The sequence below is a fragment of the Meriones unguiculatus genome, chromosome 15 (genome assembly GCF_030254825.1).
Source record: "Meriones unguiculatus strain TT.TT164.6M chromosome 15, Bangor_MerUng_6.1, whole genome shotgun sequence".
Lineage (NCBI taxonomy): Eukaryota > Metazoa > Chordata > Mammalia > Rodentia > Muridae > Meriones > Meriones unguiculatus.
The window spans coordinates 68,397,380-68,420,034 of record NC_083362.1 but is presented as its reverse complement, the minus strand read 5'-3'; the positions used below and the strand labels follow the sequence as shown (position 1 = coordinate 68,420,034).

The 22,655-nt window shown below is 42.7% G+C and overlaps 1 protein-coding gene and 1 long non-coding RNA gene across 3 annotated transcripts in view; one reads left to right on the top strand and one right to left on the bottom strand.

The window, feature by feature from the left end:
* Nucleotides 1-22,655, bottom strand: part of Rhbdd1 (rhomboid domain containing 1) — a 119,572-nt gene that overhangs the window by 85,410 nt on the left and 11,507 nt on the right. For both annotated transcript variants that reach the window (XM_021635107.2, XM_060368723.1), the window contains exons 2-3: nt 10,689-11,179; nt 8,668-8,800 (exon numbers count right to left, since the gene is read on the bottom strand). In XM_021635107.2, the coding sequence (XP_021490782.1) occupies nt 8,668-8,800; nt 10,689-11,121 (566 nt within the window). In that variant the 5' untranslated portion in view covers nt 11,122-11,179. The remainder of the gene's footprint in view (nt 1-8,667; nt 8,801-10,688; nt 11,180-22,655) is intronic.
* LOC132647993 (uncharacterized) lies at nt 12,534-20,769 on the top strand. The gene is made up of 4 exons (XR_009586317.1): nt 12,534-12,633; nt 17,356-17,433; nt 20,356-20,447; nt 20,589-20,769. It is a non-coding gene; the product is annotated as an uncharacterized LOC132647993 (long non-coding RNA).

Below are 22,655 nucleotides of genomic sequence, written 5' to 3'. Positions count from 1 at the left end.
TCTTAAAACTGTGTCTTGCCTTGCCCCAACCCCCACTTCCTGTTACCATGAAGTGAGAACCCACTGCCAAAAGCACCTGCTGCCATGGTGTTCAGCTTGACATGGCCAAGCTGAAGCAAGTACCAGAGATTGAGACCACATGAGTACAGACAAATCCTTCTTCAAATTGTTTGTTGAGTTTTTCTCACTGCAACAATAAAGCCAACACAATAACATAGTACTACAAAATGTTGATTATAGGGCAGAACTGGGTGTGTGGAATGTTGGACCTTATTTGTTTTTGGTACATTTTTGCATTTTTCTTTCTGTTAGCTTAAAACCCTCTTAAAACAGATCAGATTTAAAATACTTAAGTAGATCTATGTCTTTAATTTTTACCTCAAACAAAGTTAGACCTTTATTTTCAGTATTAAAAGATCCTGGGGCTGGTGAGATGGCTCAGTGGTTAAGAGCATTGGCTGCTCTTCCAGAGGACCTGAGTTCAGTTCCCAGCACCAACATGGTGGTTTACAACTGTCTGTATCTCTAGCTCTAGAGGACCCATGACCCTCTTCTGGCTTCCATAGGCATTGCATACATGGTATTTGCATACATGGTATATACATACACACAAACACACAGACACATACACACAAACTTACACACACACAGAGGGGAGGGCAAAACACCTATAACATAAAATAAAAAATAAATAAACAACAAAAACTTCACATTTTCTGTTTGGTTAATCAGTAAGGGTACCCTCTGTCAAACTTGACCATCTGACCTTGACTCCTGGGGACCACATAGTTGAGGGAGAGAAGTGGCTTTTAAGGGATGTCCTCTGACCTACACACACATACACACACACACACACACACACGAAATGTAAGACATAAAGAAAGGAATCTTGGTTCTTCTCATCACCCATTAACATAAAGAATCACAACCCTTCAACCCCTTTTAAAAGGATACAGACAAGACCAATCAAAGACAAGGGAGTATCATTCTGGGAAACTACAGAAGTATTCACATTTGATGCCCGGACTAACAAATATGACTGACAAACACTGTCACCTGTATTTTGCATTGGGTGGTAATACCAGTCAGTAAAACAGGTGAATAGGAAAACAAATTGAAAAAGCTCAGTAGAAAACATTACATAGCCATTAAATCAGAGGCTTCCAGAGTTCTGTGCTTAAGCTAAATGTAGAAAACATCACTGCATGCTGGGGTCAGGCATAAGCTATAGCTGTAGGATGGGGTTTTTTCCCCTGGATGAACAATGACGGGTACATGTTAAACATACATGTACATTTAACTTTTCTGCAGTATGTTAATCTTTCCATTAGGACATGGAAAACCAGGCACCTTTTCTTTTTGTTAATAGTTCATTTTCAGCTTATTTACAATAAACAACATGTGTGTGCTCATGCACATGTGTATGCACATGCATGTGAGCAGCCACTGGCATAGGCTCCTGCTGTCATGATGCTTGTCTTCACATGCGTGTGCACTTGCTTGTGTTGGTGCGTGTATGTGCACGGGGAGGCCGGAGTCAGCGTCAGGCGTCCTCCATCCCTCGCCACCGTACGTTTGGAACAGAGTATCTCGCGGATCCTAGAGCTTGAACACTCAGCTAAGGTGGCTATCCAGCAACTTCCAGGCACCCTCCTATTTCTGCCTCCCCAGAGCTGGGCTTACAGACATGCACGACGAACATCGTTTGTTTGTTTTTTTCCTCAATTATTGTTGCGTGTACAATGTGTGTACGTAAATGTATGCGTTTACACGGCAACTCACGCCATGGTTGGTGAACATGTCGAAGACAGAGGCCGGCTTTCCAGAGTTGGTTTCGCGGCAAGTTTCCTCTTATTTCTACCACACTGAGCACTGCAGGCTAGCTCACTGGTGATTTTCTTGTCTCTTCTGTGTCTGCCTCCCACCTCCCTGTAGGTCTGCAGGTTCACAGATGAGCACTACCACAGCCGACTTTTTATGTGGCCTCTAGGGATTGAACTCCAGTGATGAGCTTTGAGTAGCAAGTGCCTTTGCCCACTGATCCATCTCAGTGACTCTAAGTGGCCAGGCTTTTGCTTAGGCGTCATGGATCCAAATCCATGTTGTCATGCTTACAGGGCAAGGACCTTACAGAGTAAGTCATCCCTCCGGGGACAAGTCATTTTTTTTAAAGGAAAGCTCATACCACATCTCAGGAAACAGTAGGTAAAGTCAGCATAGTAGTCAGGTTCAACTGTCTTCTCTGGGTGGAGCATACCCGACTCCTTCAATGCTGGGGGAATAGGTAGATTAGAGCCCAGCTCTTCAGGCCTGGGCTGGACTGTCTCTCTTTCCTCAGGTTTAAACTCCATGGACAGGGAGATGGTTTATATACCACCTTTCCTTTGGGGAGTTCCAACTGTAGCAGGAGGAGAAATATCCTGCTTCAATATTTTTGTCTCATTGTATAAAGTCCATCTCAAGGGAATCTTGGTTTGGAGTGAAATACTGCTCCCACATGGAGCTCTAACTAGAACCCCTCCTGGAAGGCAGGTGGTTTTACCTGCCTTTATGGGAGCACATAAGACAAAAATCATGAAATACATGAACAGACACCCAAGGAATAGAGGAAAAAAACAAAACAACAACAACAACAAAAAAACAACATTCACTCCACAAATATCTCAGTTCCGCAGTGCTGAATTGAACAAAACTCTAACAGGCTGAGAAAACAATTTCCATGAAATGAAGCAGGATGATCATCATTCTACATACATTTGCTGTCTGAACTCATTAGAATAATGCCACAGCGGGGCTGGCGAGGGGGATGACTCACTGGGTAAAGGGCTTGTTTTGCAAGCATGAAAATCTGAGTTTCAATCTCCAGGATCCATGGAAAATGCCAGGTGGGTGGCACATGGCTGCAATTCCAGCAGTGGGAGGTAAAGTCAGGAGGGTCCAGAGGAACCTAGCTAAATCAGTGGGCTCCAAGCTTAGTAAAAAAATTAAAAAGTAAAAAGGGTATAAATGACGGAGAGAGACATCTGATAAAAATCTCTGGTCTCCACATAAAAAAAAGAAAAAAGGAAGAAAAAAAGTAATAGACTCAGTAAATATAAATATAAAATAAAATATATGGGCCTACAATATAAGAAAATGATTATTATTATTATTATTTTTTTTTACAGAAACATACTTATCCTGGACAACAAATACATGCACGCTCCCCCCACCACCACCACACACAAAGGGCACTTTGTGCTAAACCTAACAAAAAGGATGGTACAAATTGAGTAATTTCTTGAAAAATAGTATAAGCCATCCTTGAAGATCCCAAATCCCAGACAGCAGGCCTTGGACCTCTTAAGAAGATGCATGGATGTTGACCAAACCCCAAGAGAACAAGATGTACTCTGGAGCTTCTAACTGGCAGGCTGTTCTCGCTAGAAAGCTTTCTCTGCAAAGCTTGATGGATTCAAATATGGCTGGAGTGGCATGTTTACACCTGCTTGTTTGCTTATACAAACCCTCATGTACAAAAACACGGCTCTAGAATTGGGGGATTATGTTAACCTTTACACCTCTTTTCCTTGCTTTTGATAACCCCGTTTATTTTTTTCAAAAGGAGTGAGTTAAAAACTCTGCTTACAGCTGAACGACCACTATGAGTGTTTCCGGTTCAGGTGAAGAATGGACCGCACATTCCACAAGCAGACATATCCTGAGAGGTGGCGGTCATTAAGAAACCTTGTGGACAAACAGTCCTTGCAACCACAGCCCATTCTTCTCATGACCACCAACATCCTGGCCATCAAATGCACTCTTCCATTGCAGACACAGACTCTGACACTATTTATATATTTTCAACCCTAGTGGAAGAAAATAGTGGCTGATTTAAAACAAAACTCAAAACATTTTATGATCGATCACATTAATTTTTCTTTTTTAGATTTAGCTGAGCACCCATACATAAAGCTGAAACCAAAGTCCTCTGAAGCAGTATTCAGCCATGCTACCTACATGCATCACTGACTCTGATTCTGACATCTCTTCCTCCTCCCCCTCATCCTCTCTTCCTTCTTCCCCTGTCCACAAGGTCTTATGAAACCCAGGCTGGTTTAGAATTCAACTCAACATCTTTCTTCCCATCTTCTGCCTCCAGTGTGCTGGGAATGGGCCATGTCTGCGAGCTGGCTAGAGTCCTTCAGCAATTTCAGTAGTTATATCTAATTTTACATTCTCCGGCCTCTGTTGCCTGCTATATGAGGTTCCCTGTTCTACTGCCCAGGTTCTGCGTCCCTGGATTTCATTTCAAGCTAAGAAACCTTACAGAGGAACTAGTGTTTGAAAGAACATACTTTCGGGAACAATGCTGGCTCTGTCTCCAAGGATGTGCTACAGAGTCTTGCAATGCTTCTTGACTGAGGTATTTCTGTTTCCTTTGCAAAGGCAAGCACACCTGCCTCGTCCTGCCTTTTTTTTCTAATAGTGAATATATACATCTTCCTCTCCATGTACATACACCTTCCCCTCTGACACATCTTCCCCCCCCTACACATACCCTTCCCCCCATTTACGCACACCTTCTTCTCTATCTTAGTTAGGGTTTCTATTGCTATGATAAAACACCATGACCAAAAGGCAAGGGGAGAAAAGAGTTTACTGGGTCTACCTTTCTATACTGTAGTCCCTCATCGAAGGAAGGAAGCTAGGACAGGAACTCAAACAGGGCCGGAACCTGGAGGGCTGCTGCTTACTGGCTTGCTCACATAGCTTTCATATAGAACCCAGGACTGCCAGCCCAGGGATTGAACCACCCACAATGGACTGGCCCCTCCCACACTGAGCACTAGTAAATAGTTATTTTCCGTCAAATGGACACCTGGAAGAAAGAACCTCAGCTGAGGAGTTGTCTGCATCAGACTGCCCTTTGGGTATGTCTATGGGGAATTTTCTTAACTGAAGATTGCTGTGGTGGGGCCCAGCTTGCTCACTGAGGATGGTGCCACTCCTGGCCAACTGGGTGCTGGGCTGTGTAAGAAAGCAGACTGACCAAGTCATGGGCAAGAAGCCAGGAAGCGGTTTTCTTTCAAGGTTGCTGCCTCGGGCTGGCTCCCCTCAATGTTGGGCTGTAAACTGTAAGCAAAACAAACCTTTTCTTTCTTGAGTTACTTTTAGTTATATTCTTTATCATCGCAGCAAAATAATAATGATAATAAAGAAAAAAAGAAAAACTGGTCAAAACAGAAACGAAATGTAAGTTCCTTTATGTCAAAATACACTTGACAATGCATTAAAAACCACTGTAAATGTACCAGTTTCAGTCAAGTTTGAGAGTCATACAAATATACTTTAATGATATGGCAGTTGTCACACCCAAGCAAAACTGCATTCAGGGTATATCACTAGTTATAAGCAGAAATAACCAACAGCATCATGGATTCCTGGTAACAGAATTTCCAAAGAAAGATGAGCATTAAGAGCATTACTTAAGTATTTATTAAGCATTAATTAAGAGCATTACTTAAGTGTTTTAGTTATGTGTCAATTCAGTACTAAGCACTGAGATCAGTGAAGAAATCAAAGTCACACTACACCACCACAGGTAAGTGACTGCATCCCCGTCAATCAAACAAGACGTGACAGTGGTCAGTCAGTGCACAAGCGAGCTAGGAAAGCATAGGAGACTACAGAGTGTATGTAAAACAGCCTGACAGAGGCTTTCCCAGACTAGACAATAACCCAAAAGTACATAAGGGCTTATGAAAGAGTGTTCTCTGAACCAGTTAATAAGAACCTAAGTTTGAAACGCCCTGATGTCCTCACTCTGGAAATGCCATCCCTTGATTCTTTTCATAGGAGAGAACAACAAATTCTGCAGCACAAACCTGTGTGGGGAACTCCGCAGGTGGGCCTGGCAGTTAACATCCTGCTCTGTTGGTGGATTTCAACATGTTGACAATAGAAAGCAGTTCCTAAATTGCTGTGATTTCTTTCCTCACTCAGTTTTTTTTTTTTTTCCTTTTGTATCTGATTCCCTCTCTCCCTCTCCCATCCTTGGAGGAAGATTAACAGAACAGAATAAAACTGATGCTTACAAAATTAACCCTGCTCTTGCCTTCAGCTCCCTCTTATTTCCATCAATATTCCTATCAATCCTGGTGGGAGTCTACAGGAAAGGCCTATTCTCCGCACCCACCCTGAACTGCACCCCACACACTAGAGCAGGGACACCTCTAGTGTGGCATCTACTAGAGTCCCAGGAAGGGGAAGGGAATGAAGGGACAAGTAAGAAGCTGAGCAGTCATAAATAGTGACACCATGTAAATGAGTTTGAGTACCCGACTCTGGGGTCAAGGGCATGCTCTGCCTGCCTGTTGGCTGTCTTTTCTGGACACTTTGCTTCAGAACACTCAAGAGTACCCAGGCAATTACAATCTATGGCTCTATGAAGCCCGGGGATGTACCAAATGTTTGCTTTGACAGACTGTTTTTCCCTCCCGGACATAGAGCGGCCCACATAGTTCTAACAAAAGAGCAGGCTTTGTTCTAAAGACTCACCATGTTTCCCCAAAGATGATTCTACTTGACAACCACCAAAAGGTTCACAGTGGAGAGTACAGAGAGCACTGGCTTTTCCCATTCTTTTTCTTTTTGTTTTTCCTTCCTATTCTTCCCCCCTCTGCTGTATGGCATTAAAACAAACAAACAAACAACTATGTCTTTTACTTGTTTGAGATTACAGATCAGTCTTCAGGAAGCACTTGCTTTTTTTTGAGTCTCTAGGCCAGTGGTCAGCTCAATCTGTATTTGGACACATGCTTAAGTAGACGCTTAGACATTAGAAGTTTATCACTCAAGGCAGTCAAAGCTTAAAAATCAAAGGACTTATTCTTTCACACGTTAAAGGAAGGAAATTTCATTTAATTCCTGAGCTCAGACTATCACATCTCTACACACAGAACAAGGGTATTATGCAAGGAAAGACACACACACACACACACACACACACACACACACACACGCACGCCTCAGAAATTCCTTCAAGAGAATATAAAAAGCACTGTTTCCCAGTGGTCTCATTTATAAGGCAGAAGTTCAAGCACTGGAGGGGGTGACTGTCATATGAATGTTGAGTACTGCCAGGCACAGACAACAGCCTACTGGGTACACAGAAAACCAAAGTAGCATTGAGAGAGTGGAGGAACTGTGAGTGACAAGAGAGGGGGCTGTTAAGATGAGAGATAGACATAACTAGACCCTTTTGCAAAGAAAACTCTGAAGATTTTGCTGGGCTTTCTTCCTTCAACTGTCATAAATAGCAATACACTTGTAAATGAGTGGTGTTCGGTGCCACGGCTGTACCATTTATACACCAGCTGCCAATGATGGAGAATTAGCATTAAAGAAGGATCCAAGTTAATAAGTCACCACACAACAGGGAACATTTCCTGAATGGGGCATAGCACCCAACAAGTCACACAAATGAAAACCAAAATAAAAGCTCCAAACTGAACAAAAATTAAATGAATAAATGAATGAATAAACAAATGAAGTCCTCCTTTTTTTTCTTATTCTTGAAATCTCCCCCTGTGTAAACAGTGCCCAGGTCCATACAGGAAAAATAAACAAGCCATGTTTCCAGTGTCATAATACAGACTGTGCGAACTGAAGAGAGTAGGAGAGCTGGGACATGTGACATAATTCATCCTCCTTTGTTAAAATAGCAGAGAAAGAACCAAAGCTGGAAAGTTCAGAGTGAAAGGTAGAAATCAGGAGGTGAAATCAAAATGAGCCTAGTGTCTCCTGGGAATGATGTATCAAACTCTACATCTCTATGTCTTCATGGATACAGGAAAAGATTGGATTAGCAGGTCCAAATGGTAGTTCTTAGACCCCTGAGTGTTCTATAGGGGGGCCTGTGAGGAAGCCTCAATAACAATGGAGTGAAGGCAAAGTAACAGAGTAGAGCCCATGGCTGCCTCACAACCACAAATGGTTCAGAGTTCATTTTGTTGTCTTGTTTTTCAAACATGTGGTTGAGGCTGACTTTTAATCTATGATCCTCCTGCCTCAGTCTCCTAGATTATAGCCTGCACCACCACACCCAGCAGACTTCATCTGTTTACAGTGTAAAATTTTTCTGTTTAAAGAGTTTTATTACCAAGGCAATAACTAGTTTAACATGGCTCCAAAGCATTAGGCCAGTATGTGTGGTGTGGTGTGATTTTTTTTTTTTTTTTTTTTTTTTTTATCTTCCCATGGTATCTAAGTGGTTCTCTAGAATACTGCTACAGAATCCATCAGTGGCTGGTTATTATTGATCCTCAACTCTGTAAACTACAATCTCTTATCCCCAATTACAAAAGAAGAAAGTCACAGTCCTAATTTACACAGTTTTTGAATAGCTAATGGATTCAACCAGGGAAATGTCTAATATCAAAATCATGAAGCTTAAATCTTTCTTCAGAGTTAAAAAATAAACTTCCATTGACAAATCAACTTGTTTTGTTTTAGTTTTTGAGACAAGGAATTTCTCTATAGTCCAAGTTGGCCTCAGATTCCTAAGTGCTGGGGTTACAGGCCAATACCACATAAAAAGATAACTTGTTTCCTCATTATTATTTCCATGCCTGTCCACAAGGATCATCAAGTTCCTATGCTTATTCCCTGAGAGTAAGAACTTACCCTGGAGTGCAGAAGTGAATGGCCACCAGCTCTGCCCAACAAGCAAATCTGTTGGGGACAGGAAAGCCCAAGATGTTGACAAAGCCTCCGGGGCAGTAATGGTTGTTAAGAACTTTCAAGGCAAACAAAACTCCTAGAAAAGAAAAGAGAACATCCCCAAATCAACAATTCAAACAAGGAGAGAACCAACTGGCACCAAAGAAAACTAAGTCAATACGAAAACAATTACTCAATTATTACATCCAACTCAGTCTGTAGAGCGATGAGCATGGCAGTCATCGCTTTGATGGATCTGACACAGAAATTCTTACTGCCTCCGTGGAGGTGACACAGCAGGTGGAAATGGGCCCCCAGGAATAGTACCAAATGCCAGGGAATTGCCCACTTTAAAGCAGCTACTTTTATGTGATCAGAATATGAAAAATGAACAACTAGAACCACCAAGAGTTCTGCAGTCTCTACGGAGAAACAGCAAAAGCAGGGTGTGCTTCAAACTACACACAGAGGCTGCATTTTCGGAAAGAAGGGAGGAAGGGAGGGAGGGAGGAAGAGTGGATGGGGCAAAGTCAGAGAGGAAGGTTCTTTCCGTTTCAGGATCATACTCCCCCATCCTCAACCCACACTCCACACTCTCACACTTAGAGGACACCTAACTTAAATCCCAATGGATGGCAATTTCAGTCCCATGAAACATCTGTGAAAACAGAACTTCTGGGGAAAGGTGAGGTGCAATGCACATGGTGATGGCATCCAATCTGGGTTCAAACCCCAGCTCTGCTTCTCAGTAGCTGGGCAGCCTTGAGCCAGCGGCTTCACTTTCCTCATCTACGATGCCAAGAATGAGCCACTCCTTCCGGATCCGCTACATGATCAAAGGAGGAGGAGTAGTGGCGCGGGGCTCTGATGGCTCCCAAAATACGGGACACACACCATGTTAATAGGTTGGAAGCTTACACTTTAAAGGTTCATTTTTACGTTATGTATATGGGTATGTGTCTGTGTCCAGGTAAATATACGCGACTGCGGGTGCCCAGAGAGGCAGGAAGAGTGGCACCTTATTTTCTGTTATATGACTATTCACAAGGAACAAACACCAAGTGTGTATTCCTGTAGCCGCTATGGAAAAACCCTGCCAGCAGGTATATGTGCTCCAGTGGAGCTGGAGCTACAGGTGACTGTGAGCCGCCTAACGAAGGTGCTGGAAATGAAACAGGTCCTCTGGAAGAGCATCCATGTTCTCAACCCTCGAGCCCTCTCTCCATCATGGCTGGATATCTGTTTTAATGAAATGGTTGAGAGGCACACGCAGCAGCATTGTCTAGGTAACCTTGAACCTAGGCGCAGTTCTTCCCCTTTCATACGCACGACTCTTAACGATAACGGTGGGAGATCTGCAGTGCAACATGCTGAGATATAGGCATTGCTGGCTAGCCCAGCCTGGGTTCTCGTCTAAGCTTGTCCTTCAGGATTTCCTATGACCCTTGGGTGGACAGGGGTGAAGGAAGGCTGACATTTAGAGGTGTCATCTGCAAATGTGAAATATACGGTCAGGAGGTCATCTACCCTGGGGAGCCATCTGAGCCTTGGGGATCAGCTCCCAGTGAAGGCCAGGCTTTTTTGTTGCTCCATTTGCTTCGTGTTGCCTGTTGCATGCAAGTGGGTTATTCCCCACTGGACTCAGACAAGTTAGGAACCAGGGTACCCTGAGCCTGCTTCATGGGCATACTCACCTTTTGTAAAGACGCCTGCGACCCACTCCATTCGCTTACCGTGAGGGAGCCAGTTGTGTGCTTCCGGTACTACACACCACCTCCTAGAAGGCTGTCGCCTTAAGTGCCTCAAAATGAAGACGCAGCATAATGCAGAACAGCCTCAATAATGCCTGGTTGTACCCCACTCGGACTGTTCTTCGAGATGCAGACCCCCAGGACTTGGGGTCCTGTCCCCTTATCAACCAGGAGAGAAAACAGCCAACCTTCCTCCCGGTCCTCACACATTTCCTCGGAAAGTGTCCTCCTTACCTGAGAAACCGACGGCACAGTTCCTTCTGAAGTCAGGCTGATTCATGAGTTCAGCAACGGCGAACTGGAGGAGTAAATACACCACCCCCGTGAGTAGGGAGAATGTAGTGACGACGTAGGCAAACCATCTACTTCCCAGTCTTCTCTCCAGCTTTATTCCTTTCCAGAGCATGGACACCATGTTGAAATACAAATGCCAGTCATCTGCATGGTGCACGGGCGAGAGCAGTAAACGCTGCCAGTCTTTTTGGTGGTAACACTTTTCCACACTGAGGCAGGAATGGTACAGGGACTTCAAAGGATTCAGAAAGAACCAGACGTTGACAGCCAAGGTTGCCAGAGTAACAGGTGGAATATTGTTGATCCCAACATGGAACACTTGAGAAAGGAGCATCAGGAGCCCCACATTGACCCCTCTTGACCTCCGCTGCATGACTGGCTATCAGGAGCCCAGCTGGGGAACTGTGGTCAAGGAACGCTGAGAGCTGCACCTGAAACACACAGTGCACGTGAAGTTTATCAGCTGGGAACAGGTGTGCTGCTAGGACCGGCGTGGAGGACGCACACACACTGGCGCAGCCTACATCTCATCCCAGCAGAGAGGCCACCAACTTTTTCCTTTTCGCATTCTAAACTGGAAATTTTATCCCAGATCCGAGTGGACTTAAGGATGGGCACACTTTCCCTGACCATTATGGTCATAAACTTGTAAAATTAAAAGGCAAGCCTGGCAACCTAAGTTTCGTCCTTGGACCGATGAAAAAGTAGGAAAGAACCAACTCCCCAAAGTTGTTCTGACTTTCACAGATGCACCATGATATGCTGATCACAATACACTCATTATATACACACAATAAATAATAATAACAGAAAAACAAGGGCTGGGGGAAGACTCAGGGTGTAAAGCTTGCCATGTAAACATGAGAACCTGAATGCAATTATCCAGAGTGTGTATCGAGCTGAGCATGGTTGCCTGCATCTGGCATCCAGGGCTCCTATGACCAATCTGGACACAGAGATAGGACAGTCTCACTAGCCTGGTGTACACAGCAGTGAAGAACAGAACAACAGGCCCTGCCTCAACCTAAGTGGAAAGTGAGAACCAGCATGTGAGGCTGCCCTCTAACTGCCACATGCATACAACGGCACGTGTGTGCCAGCGCTCACACATGCTAACCATACACATACATTATATACATGTACGCATATCATACACACTTAAGCACGGACCATAGACACATAAAAAAAGACAAAAATGACAACTTGGACTATGACAGTAAACCTACAAAGACAGTATGCAAATGTTAAGTAATTTTGATCAAATCATTGCCAATTTTCTTTATCTCTTCTATTTTAGCAGAAACACTCAAAATGTCAAAAAGTAGGTTGTAAGATTTTGTGAGCATGTTATGGCCTAACCCAGTCTTCGTACTACCAGGTGTCTGCTCCCTGGATTATTCTTTATTTGTCGTAAGCTTTTTAAAACTTGTCTATGTGCCAAATCCTACATTGAAAAATGTGGTCCTTGTCTCTAAGCCCCCTTGTCACCAGGAAGTCAGCTAACCACTGCCTCGGGATGTTGTAAGCACCGAGAAGGAACCCAAGAACACAGGCACGCAATGCTGCCGCAGGTGGTGGCAGGCAGGGCCTGCTGTCTTAAGGAGTTCATTTGAGTTAGTGACAATGAAGAGTTCTGTGAGGCAGCGGTGGTCCTCCCCACCCTGCGGGCTGGCATTGTGACACGCTTCCGGATGAAAGAAAGCAGAGAGGCAGATAATACAAGAGACGCAAACATAGACCCAAGATGCACTGCAAGCTTCCGTTTCCTGGGTAAAGTCTGGGCTAGTCTACACAGGCTCTGGTCCTCTGATGGTCCCTGCCACTGGTGGCTAACTTTCAGGCGCAAAGCGGTCTAGGTGACCCTCCTACTTGGAACCACAGAGAGGTAGGTTCTGGAGTGGTTGTTAAACAGCAAGCACTAACCAATATAGATGGTATTGACTTTGAAGAGGGATTGGCTCCTACTCAGAAACAGCTAGTGAGGAGAGGGGGTGGGGCAGGCAGTGACAGGCTTAAAAGAGTTCATATAAAGGATCAGGTGTCTGAAAGAACAGAAGTGGGGGATGGGGAGTCAGGTATAGATACAGGAAAAACAGGCAAGGAAGGTGACAGATGTTCAGAAAATGTGCTCATTCACTGATATGTGTTTTCTCCTGGTGATTTCTCACCTCCCAACTCGAGTCAGCAGTAACTGAGCATACTAGACAATGCATGGGCTTCACAGAAAAGGATGGAATTATATTTTAATTTAAAAAAATTAAAAGTATTGAAAAACTAATTTGAAAGCGTCTACTTAGGAGTTGCATAAGTGAGACCACTGCTTAAAGCTGCCAGACCTCAGTATCTTCACACTTACCTGGAATAACCAGTGACATCCCAGGACTGCTAAACTGTTCTGGGAGCAAAGGAAGTACTGGAAAATGGCTAGTATTTTCATTTCAGTAGAGTCAGATCATTGAAATCAGTTGTGCAAAAAGGAAAAAAAAAAAAAGAAAAGTTTAAATGTTCTCTGAATCCCCATGATAGATTTCTTCCAGTTTTTTAAAATTCTTTTATGTATTAAATAATGAATTTTAGTAATTTTCACCCCCATCCTCCTCCCTCTCCCACTGAAACCCTTCTAAACAAGCCCCCCCACCACCACCACATACTTTCATATTTTCTTTTTGCTAATTTAGAATAAGTTGCTGGAGTGTGGGAGGAAAGTTATTGAGTGGAGCAAGGGCCACTTCTCTATGGCTATACCACTTAGGAAAGTGATGTCCCTCCCTTCATAGGCTTTCATAGCTGATACTCCTTTGAGGAAGGGTATGGCTTCACTGGTGCTTCCTTCATCTATGATTAAGTATTGGTGGGTTTAATCTTGTGCTAGTCTTATGTAGGTAACCATGGCTGTAGTGTGTTCATGAGTACAATGGCTACATCACGTCCCAAAGACATATTTTTACTCCACATCTCCCTCCCCATTCTCACAGTTTTTACATTCTTTTTGCCCCCTCTTCGGAGATGTTCCCCGAGCTTCTGAGGGTGTATTATGGTGGTTTGAGTGAGAATGGGTCCCACTGGCTCTTACAAATATCAAGTTTTACTGGTACTGGTACTGGAATACTTGGTGCTAGAACTGTTTGGGAAGGGCTAGGAGTGTGGCCTTGCTGGAGGAAGTGTGTCACCTCAGGCTGCCTTTGAGCTTTCAAAGGAATCATGCCATTTCCAGTTTGTTCTCAGCCTTCCGCTTTTGTGAGCTCTCATCTATTCCCACCACCTTCCTCTGCCATCATGGACTCTAACCCAGGAGAACCGTGAGCCTAATTAAATGCTGTCTTGGCATAAGTTGCCTTGGAAATAACTAATACAGTTATTAAAGTTGTCCAAGTTGGGATAGAACACTCCACCATCACTTATTCTCAGCTCTTTTCTGCATTAACAATGCCTGATGCAGTAAGAAGCTTATCTGAGGAACGTTTGCTGGCTAGTTTTACATCAACTTGACACAAGGAACAGTCATCTAAAAGGAAGGAGCCTCAATTAAGAAAGTGTCTCCATGAGTTCAGGCTGTTCCCAAGACTACAGGGCATTTTCTTAATTAGTGATGATGGGGAGATTACAGCTCCTTGTGGGTGATGTTACCACTGGGCTGGGGTCCTGGGTTCTATAAGAAACCAGGCTGAACAAGCCATGAGAAGCAAGTCAGTAAGCAGCACTCCTCCATGGCCTCTGCATTATCTCCTGCCTCCATGTTCCTGCCCTGTTTGAATTCCTATCCTGGCTTCCCTCAATGACAGACTACAATGTGAAAGTGTAAGCCAAATCAACCTTTTTCTCCAACTTGATTTTGGTGATGATGTTTCATTGCAACAACAGAAATCCTGACTAAGACAAGTTGGTGCCACAATTGTGGGATATTGCTGTGACATACATATGTTGGTTTGGGGAGAATTGTGGAAATACCTTGGAACTTGAGGCTAGAAGAGCTATTGAGTGTTGAGAACTCGGGGAGTTGCTCTGTAGGAGCTTGGGAGATGAGCATGTTAAGAGTGATGCAGAGGACGGAGGCCAGGCTTGTGAAATTTCAGAGGGAAGCCAAGACTCTGCTGTGCCTTTTGTGTGATGAACCTGTGCTATCTGGTTAGCTGGAGCTGAAGAATCAGCTGTGATTAACAAGACACCAGAACAACTAGAGTAAAACTTCACTCTGCGTGGGACAATGGATGCTGATTGGCTGGGGCTGAGGAATAAACACTGATTAAGAAGAGACAAGCATCATTGAGACAAAGTCTTCTGAGAAATGTGCCCTCATTGTCAGCACACAGAAGCTGTGTTCCAGAGGCAACCAAGGTCATACCTTAAGCTGGCAGCTGAACTCAATAGTGCAAGAGCCACCCAGGTGGTGCTGGTTTTGAACTCATGAAGAGGTCAGGGAGAAGAGCTGAAGCTTGGCACTGTGTGGCAGTTTTGGAGATGGCCACCAAGAACAGCAGCAGCAGTGGAGCAGAACCTTCCTGAACTTAGGAGACAAGCTTTGTATGCTGTCAAGAGCAGAGCTGGAGAAGTGACCCAAGCCCTTTGGAGAAGCCCTGAAGTTGTGAATACATCACAGACATTGGACAATTAGTTATTTACTGCTGGAACTTGGTCTTGTTTTGTTCAGACTGTGATTGTGCCCCTGTTCTTCCTCCTTGAAGTAAGATGTATTTAGTTTATTTTTTATTTTATAGGAGTCCACAGTTGAGAATGACTTTTAAAAGAGATTTTTAAGTTTTAAAAGAGACTTTGGATTTTTAAATAGGCTGAATTTTTAAGTGTTTGAATTTGTAAAGACGGTGGTACTTTTAAGACTTGGAATATTTCATATTGCGATATCCGTATTAATGTGTGCCTTTGGGGATAAACAAGAAAGGTTATGGCTTAACAGTGATGTCAAGCTGACAGGAGATCAGCTGTGCTGGCGTTTTTTTACGTCAACTTGACACAAGGCATAGCCATCTGAGAGAAGGGAACCTCAATTAGGAAAAATGCTTCCCTAAGATCAGGCTGTAGGGAAGCCTACAGTGAGTGCAGTGGTTTTCAACCTTTCTGATGTGACGACCCTTTAACACAGTTCCTTATTTGTGGTGACACTTAAAAATTATTTTTTTTATTTTTCATAATTTATTATTTATTTTTATAAGTTATTTTTATTTGCATTGGTGTTTTGCCTCTGTGTTTGTCTGTGTGAAGGTATAAGATCTTGGAGTTACAGACAGTAGTGAGCTGCCTGTGAGTCCTGGGATTGAACCTGGGTCCTCTGGAAGGGCAGTGATGAGTGCTCTTAACCACTGCACCATCTCCTCCCTGCTCCCAATTACTTTCATTGCTACTTCATAACTAATTTTGCTATTATGAATTGTAATGTAAATATCTGATATGCAGTATATCTGATATGCAAACCCAGATGTTGAGAACAGCAAACTCTTCACAGCTGTTTATATCTTCTATCCTTAAAAATCTTTCCTATAAACTCACATGCTCAGTTTTGTCAATTCTTTTTATCCTGATTTCCAAGTGTGGTTTGTTCAGCTCTGACTTCTGAGCAACCTCCCAGGTCACAGTCTTATAGGAGGCATACAGTGTGTCTGGTATCTTGGTCTTTCAAAGGTAAATTCTCCTTTCTAGAAGAGTAATGAGTCGGTCATCCCTTTCATTCATCTACTCCAAATGTCAAGTATTAGGAGGACAGCAAATTCCAGAGCACTTATATTCCCAGTGCCTACGTGACCATTTATACTTATTGAAGGAAATGAAGATACAGGTTCCGGGAAACAAGACAAGCACACATATATAGCATGCACCCTCATTTAATGCACACATCATGCAAAGGTGGACACAGCCACAGGAGAAAAGGACTGTTTTGGGGGCCCCTCCCCCAGGAAGGCTAGGATATTACTCAAGGAATTTTAGGTGGCAAAGAGAAAGCTGTCCTATAATAATTCTATACTAAAATTTCCTCCGATCAGCTGTGGAGTTACTCACTGGGGAGGAAAGATGTAAAGGGGGAGTTCAGACGTGCTCAGGTTCACTGTGATGGTTCCATCTTGTGCTTCCTCTCACACTGGTGTGCACACCTCGAACAAGTACTACCGGAACATTTACCAGGACACAGTGGCCACTTATGTGGCCTCAGGCATGTGGTTCTGTCACCTCAGATTTCATACTGTAACCTTGAGTAAGGTTAAGTTGAACCCTCAGTATAACCCTTTCAGTGGCTTATCATCATGGTGAGAATACCGTGCGAACTGTTCATCATAACTTGGCAGTGCTTTCTCCAGCGCCCCACCCACCTTTGGTCTATCAGGCCAGTCTCTGCCTTAGTCACTCTGCTCCTCCCATATCACAAGAGTTCCCACAAGCGCAGCTTCAGTGGCAGAGGGCAGGGGTAGCCTTGTTGAATGTGGCCACCGCAATTCCACAGAGATATTCTGTGAACACAGTGACCAGTACATGGTCTGTGCTTAGAGGGTGTCCCAAACCAGTCATGGTTGGAATCTTGACTGAGCTTCCATCACACAATGGAACAAGCATGGTTAAGAAAATCGGGACACCTTGCTGATGACCGCTAATTCTCCCACAGCTGTAACAGCTCTCGCACCAGGTGATGTACACTACTCTACCTTCAAGAGCACTGGATTCGCTTCCCAGAAATGAGCCCGTGAGTCACTTAGAATGTGTTGACGAATTGCTGTGCCAGAACTATTTGACAAACAAAACCACCGTTTTAATTATGTAGTAATAATACGTTAGACAGCACTATATCAAGGTTGTGGCAGAGACATGGAAGACTTCTTGCATATCGATGGGGAAATTAGCCATATTTACTTTTAATGAGAAATTAAAAATTAAACGGGTATGTAATAAGAAAAACTACATGGCTAGAATAAACAAAGAAACTGAATTCATAACTTGAGAAACCAGTGTGTCTCAGGAGAGGGAGGGGGAGGAAAGAGGAAAGAGGAAAAAGAAACTCATTACAGGGATTTTGAATTCTACTTGCAAAGCAAAAAATATTTCACCATTATCATTTACCAAGGCAGTATATATCTCAATTTTCAGATTTAAATGTTCAAGAAGAACTGAAACCATTAAACTACAAGAATACGTACCAGTTATAAATTCTATTCCCAATTTGGTGTGTGATACTAACCAAATTAATTCCACAAGAAACAGACATAATAGAGTCTTAATGGGAGCAATTAAACATTGTGCTGAAGACTGGGGTCTCTGTATTATTGTAAGTGCAACAAATTTACGGAAATCATCTTCCATTGTGTAGCTCCTTCTCCAAGAAACTATTTATTGTTACATAGCTGAGAAAGATCAATTGTGTGCCATTACTGCTTTGAGACCTTTGGCAAATTTCATTCAACAGTTTTACACAGTTAAATACACATTCTTTTTAAAAAATAGGGAAATATAATAATTAACAAGTATTTATGAAAGGCCTGCTATTGCCTAGGCTGCGAGCTTTCTAAATATCCAACTTTCCAAATGCTTAAGTTTAAAATTCTTAAAATAAAGACATAATCCACATAACACAATAGTCACAGTCTTGAAGTACGCAACTTAGGTTTTAGTATATTCATAGGCTGTGTAACCATTGCCAGTATTAATTCCAGAACTGTCTTCCTGCCAAAAGGAAACCCCAGACCTTCTAGCAGTCCCACTCCTGCTCTTCTGCTGGACCTTAGTAATTGCCCACCTAATTTCTGAAAAAGAGTGTGCTTATTCTGGACATCCCATTTAAGTGAAGCCATTCCATACAGAGTGTTCGACTTCATGGTCACTGATACTACACCAACACTTGTTATGGTCCAGCAATATGTCACTGAGTAGATATCCATTTCCTGTTTCCCTACTCACCTGCAGGGTTTTCCCACTGCTTGAGGCCTGGCCCTACAATGCATAACACTCCCACAATCCTAGTGTGCTACTCTCTGTATGAATATTAATTTCTGGGCCCAACAGCAACTATATCTTAACTTTCTGGGTATTAACAAAAATTTGTTTTTCAAACTCACACACCATTGTGTGTTTGCACTATCAGGATGCAAAGTCTCCGGCTTTCTTATCTCAAGAATCTGTGCTTTTCATTTTTTACTTTTATTTTTTTCAGTTTTTCAAGACAGGATTTCTCCGTATAGCCCTGGCTGTCCTAGAACTTCCTCTGTAGACCAGGCTGGCTTTGAATTCAGAGATCTGCCAGCCTCTGCCTCCCAAGTGCTGGGATTTAAGGCATGAGCCACCACCGTACAGCTGGAACCTTGGCATTTTATCTGTGTTTCTTATCTTAGCTTTCCTAGTGAGTATGAAGTGGTATGAATATCCATCTCTATAATGTAAGGCTAATGATACTGATAAGGCTAACTTTACATTGCTGGAGACGCCATGTGAACTCACACAAGTTCAACATGTACAAGTAAGTGTGCTTACATCACCCCTTAAGAAATCACCGAACAAGCCTGGATGGACAGAAAGCACCAGTAAGAAAGGTGAAATCACTAAGAAAGCACCTGGCTGAACTGCAAAAATTGGTGCCACAATTCCCCAGGGATATGGTATGTTGAGAGGAAACTTGAATGCCCTTTGACAGCATGGCACAGCTTAGATGAACACAGCAGCCTCTAAATACCACAAAAGCCCTTCAAAAGCACACAAAGGCTAGTGTTTTTTAATTACTGCAAGCCATGTAAAATGTTATGGAAAGAGCAAAAGTTCATACTGAACATAAAAACAACTCTGCTTTCTTAATTGCAAGAGCCAGATAACAAAGTGATCTATGACAAACGGCACACTAAACTCAGTCAAGGGACCAAGAGAATAGCCAGAAAATACCAGTGTACCTTGCTCCCTGCTGGGCTCAATGAGCCTGCTCTCTCTAGGACAGGATAAACTGACCCCATGCATTCTTAGAAACCTTAGCATTCAAGTACAAACTTAGGAAACTATTTTCTCTACTTGTCACTGGAGTGTCAACAGAGGAGAAAGTTTCCACCCAGAATGCTAATATGCTAATGCAATTATTTTATTCCTCTATTGGAACAATTTCATTTTTGAAAAGGCAGTAGTTTCCTTAGGTCCTACAAGATCCTAATTATAATGCAGATATTCAAGATATCCCTGAAAATTAAAAATATATATATATATATGATACATTGACATTTAGTGAAAAACAAGAATTTCCTTAACTGAATACTTACAAACAAATCTGGTCTGTTTTCAAATAAATGCGTTTCAAGTAGCTCTGCTAAAAGTTTTATGAAATGACATAAAATTATGCTTTCCAAACTTACCATTTAAATATTAAATATAATAGCAGATGGTATGGCTTCACATCATTACACCCTGCTCAATTTACCAGAAAGCATCATCTACCTAAGTTGACTAGTAAATAGGGGGTCCTGCGGGAGACAGTGTGGAATCTTCATCAGACTCCATAATCATCTGATGACAAGCCGCACACGAAAAACAGGGTTTTTTTTTTAGTCTTCTAAAATCTGTTAAGTGGCTTCGTGAAGTGTACTAATGACAAAATCAAAGGGAATCAGAATGGTGCTCTGTTTTCTCCACATTAAAGGGAGAAATAAAGAGAGATGAAGACAATCAAATGAATAAAAGCGAACTTCATGAATAAAACATGAAGAACTGGGATCAGATCATATTAAGGAGGTAATGGGAGTCTGGTTGTCGTGAATCTCAAGACGCTCTCAATAATTACACTCCAAGATCTATTCGTGGACATGCCTACAGCTTGGATTCTGCTCCAGAGAAGTAGGGATTAAGAACACTGTCTTCTCTTCAAATCTACAGGGCCCTTTGGTATGATGGCTCTTCACACACAGCCACCAAGCTTGGAATGCCAGCTCAGAGACTGCCTGAAGCCACTGGCTTCGTCTTCCGGTTTTAAGTGAGACCACTTAAGTGTTCACCACACAGGCTCATCCTCCTGTCTTTCTGCCCGTTCGCAATCCTCACAAATAAAAAATTTCCTCACCCCTTAATGTGATGATGCCAAAGTGTCTTTTAATAGTAGCTTCCCTTTTTTATTTATAGCATGGTTTGTTGTTTTTATTTGTTGGTTAGCAATAAAGCTAAGAAAAAAAAAAGAAGGAAATGGGAAATGGCTTGCCTTAATACTAATCACATGGAAAGCTTACACAGTAAAACATGGTAATTTGGAGTGAGGATTTAAGAGCACTAAATGGACATAATATTCCAGACAGGTGAGCAGCCATTAATAACCTCGTGCTGATGTGGTGACACAATCCACAAAGGTCAGGTCTTCAGCACATGATACTCTCCCTAATCTACTTACAAAATGCCTGATTCAATTTGCTTATAATCCCAGTTCATCACACCTTCTTCCCCTGCGATCCACCAAATCCTTTTCTGAACTTGTGAAAATCATGAAGCAGGTCATGGTTAACTGGACGGGGTTTAGGGCCAAAAGGCCTAGGTTTGAAGATGGTCTTACATGCTTTTAGACTGTAAGATCTTGTGAAAAATATACTTGTTGCTGTTTTTGTTTATAGGGCAGGATTTCTCTGTGTAACCCTGTCTGTGCTAGTTGCTTTCCAGACTAGGCTGGCCTCAAACATCAGAGATCTAGCTGCCTCTGCCTCCCAATGTAGGAATCACCACACCTGGCTCTTGAGCAAATTCTTAGTCTATGCCAGAACCCCCTCACCTTTGAAGCAGGCACTAAATAATGAGACCTCCCTTCTAGAACTGATGACTAACAATGCCTGAACCGTAATAACTGTAGATATCCGCTGATAACACTCCTTTATCATCATCACTGACACACTAAGGCTTAGCCTAGGAACTAAAGTCTTACAATAATCTATATACGTTTCAGTATCATCTGATGGTTACACATTTAGTTTAAAAGTGGATATCTGTAATTTGTTTCATTTCACTTAGTTCTTATAATCTTAGGAAGGCATTCTTTATGTTTTATATACCAGCTGGTCTGCCCAGGACTCATCCAGAAAATTGTCTGTGTTGGTGCCCACCCGGAAGCTGTTTTGCAGTTACTCACAGAGGTAGTTCAGTGCTGCTTTTGCCTATGATACTCAAGGATGCCAAAATGCCTGGCCTTCTCTGTCCAAAGTGCTTACTTAATACACAAGGCCATCTTCACAGACAGACAGTCACATGGGCTCTTTTACTACCTGAAGGAATGGAAGTGAAATCTTCAGACATATGTTCTCAATTTCAAACACAGGGGCCTGAACCAGTGACTACCCTTCCAACAGTCCTGGTGTGAGGCTGTGACAGAAATTCCATTTTCCTTACACAGATAAGAAAGGCCAAAGGGACAATACCCATCAACTGGACCACTAGGACACACACCTAGCTCCTAGACAGACTCTTCAGATGTTTGTCTCTCTCATCAGTACCATTGCCTGCCAATGCCAATGCTTTGGAGAGGTCCCAGCAGCCCACCTACACATCACTCATAAAAGCCTAGTTCCCCAACCTGCACTTGTACAGCAGGTGACAAAAGCCTCAGATGCCTATTAATTACAGAAATAAAAATTTGTGGAAGCCTTGATGGAGTAGGCCAGGAGATAGTTCAATGTCCTGCTGTATAGCCAGGGTCTTCTTACTTAAGTCACAAGATGAAAAACTGTTTAAAAAGGATGACACCTATTTCTCTTCCATATGAATGCCTATTGGAGGATAAAATAAAGTCTGAAGCAATTTCTTAACAGTACTGAGAGGAACCAATTTTTTAGATCAGCATTATTCATAACATATACCATGAAGTTTAGTTAGAACTCATGTGAGAATTGTAATTAAAAGTGTGATGATGTCAATGATTTAAAAGTAAAGAGTTTCCTTTCATGAAAAAATCTTACCAAAAGAAAGGAA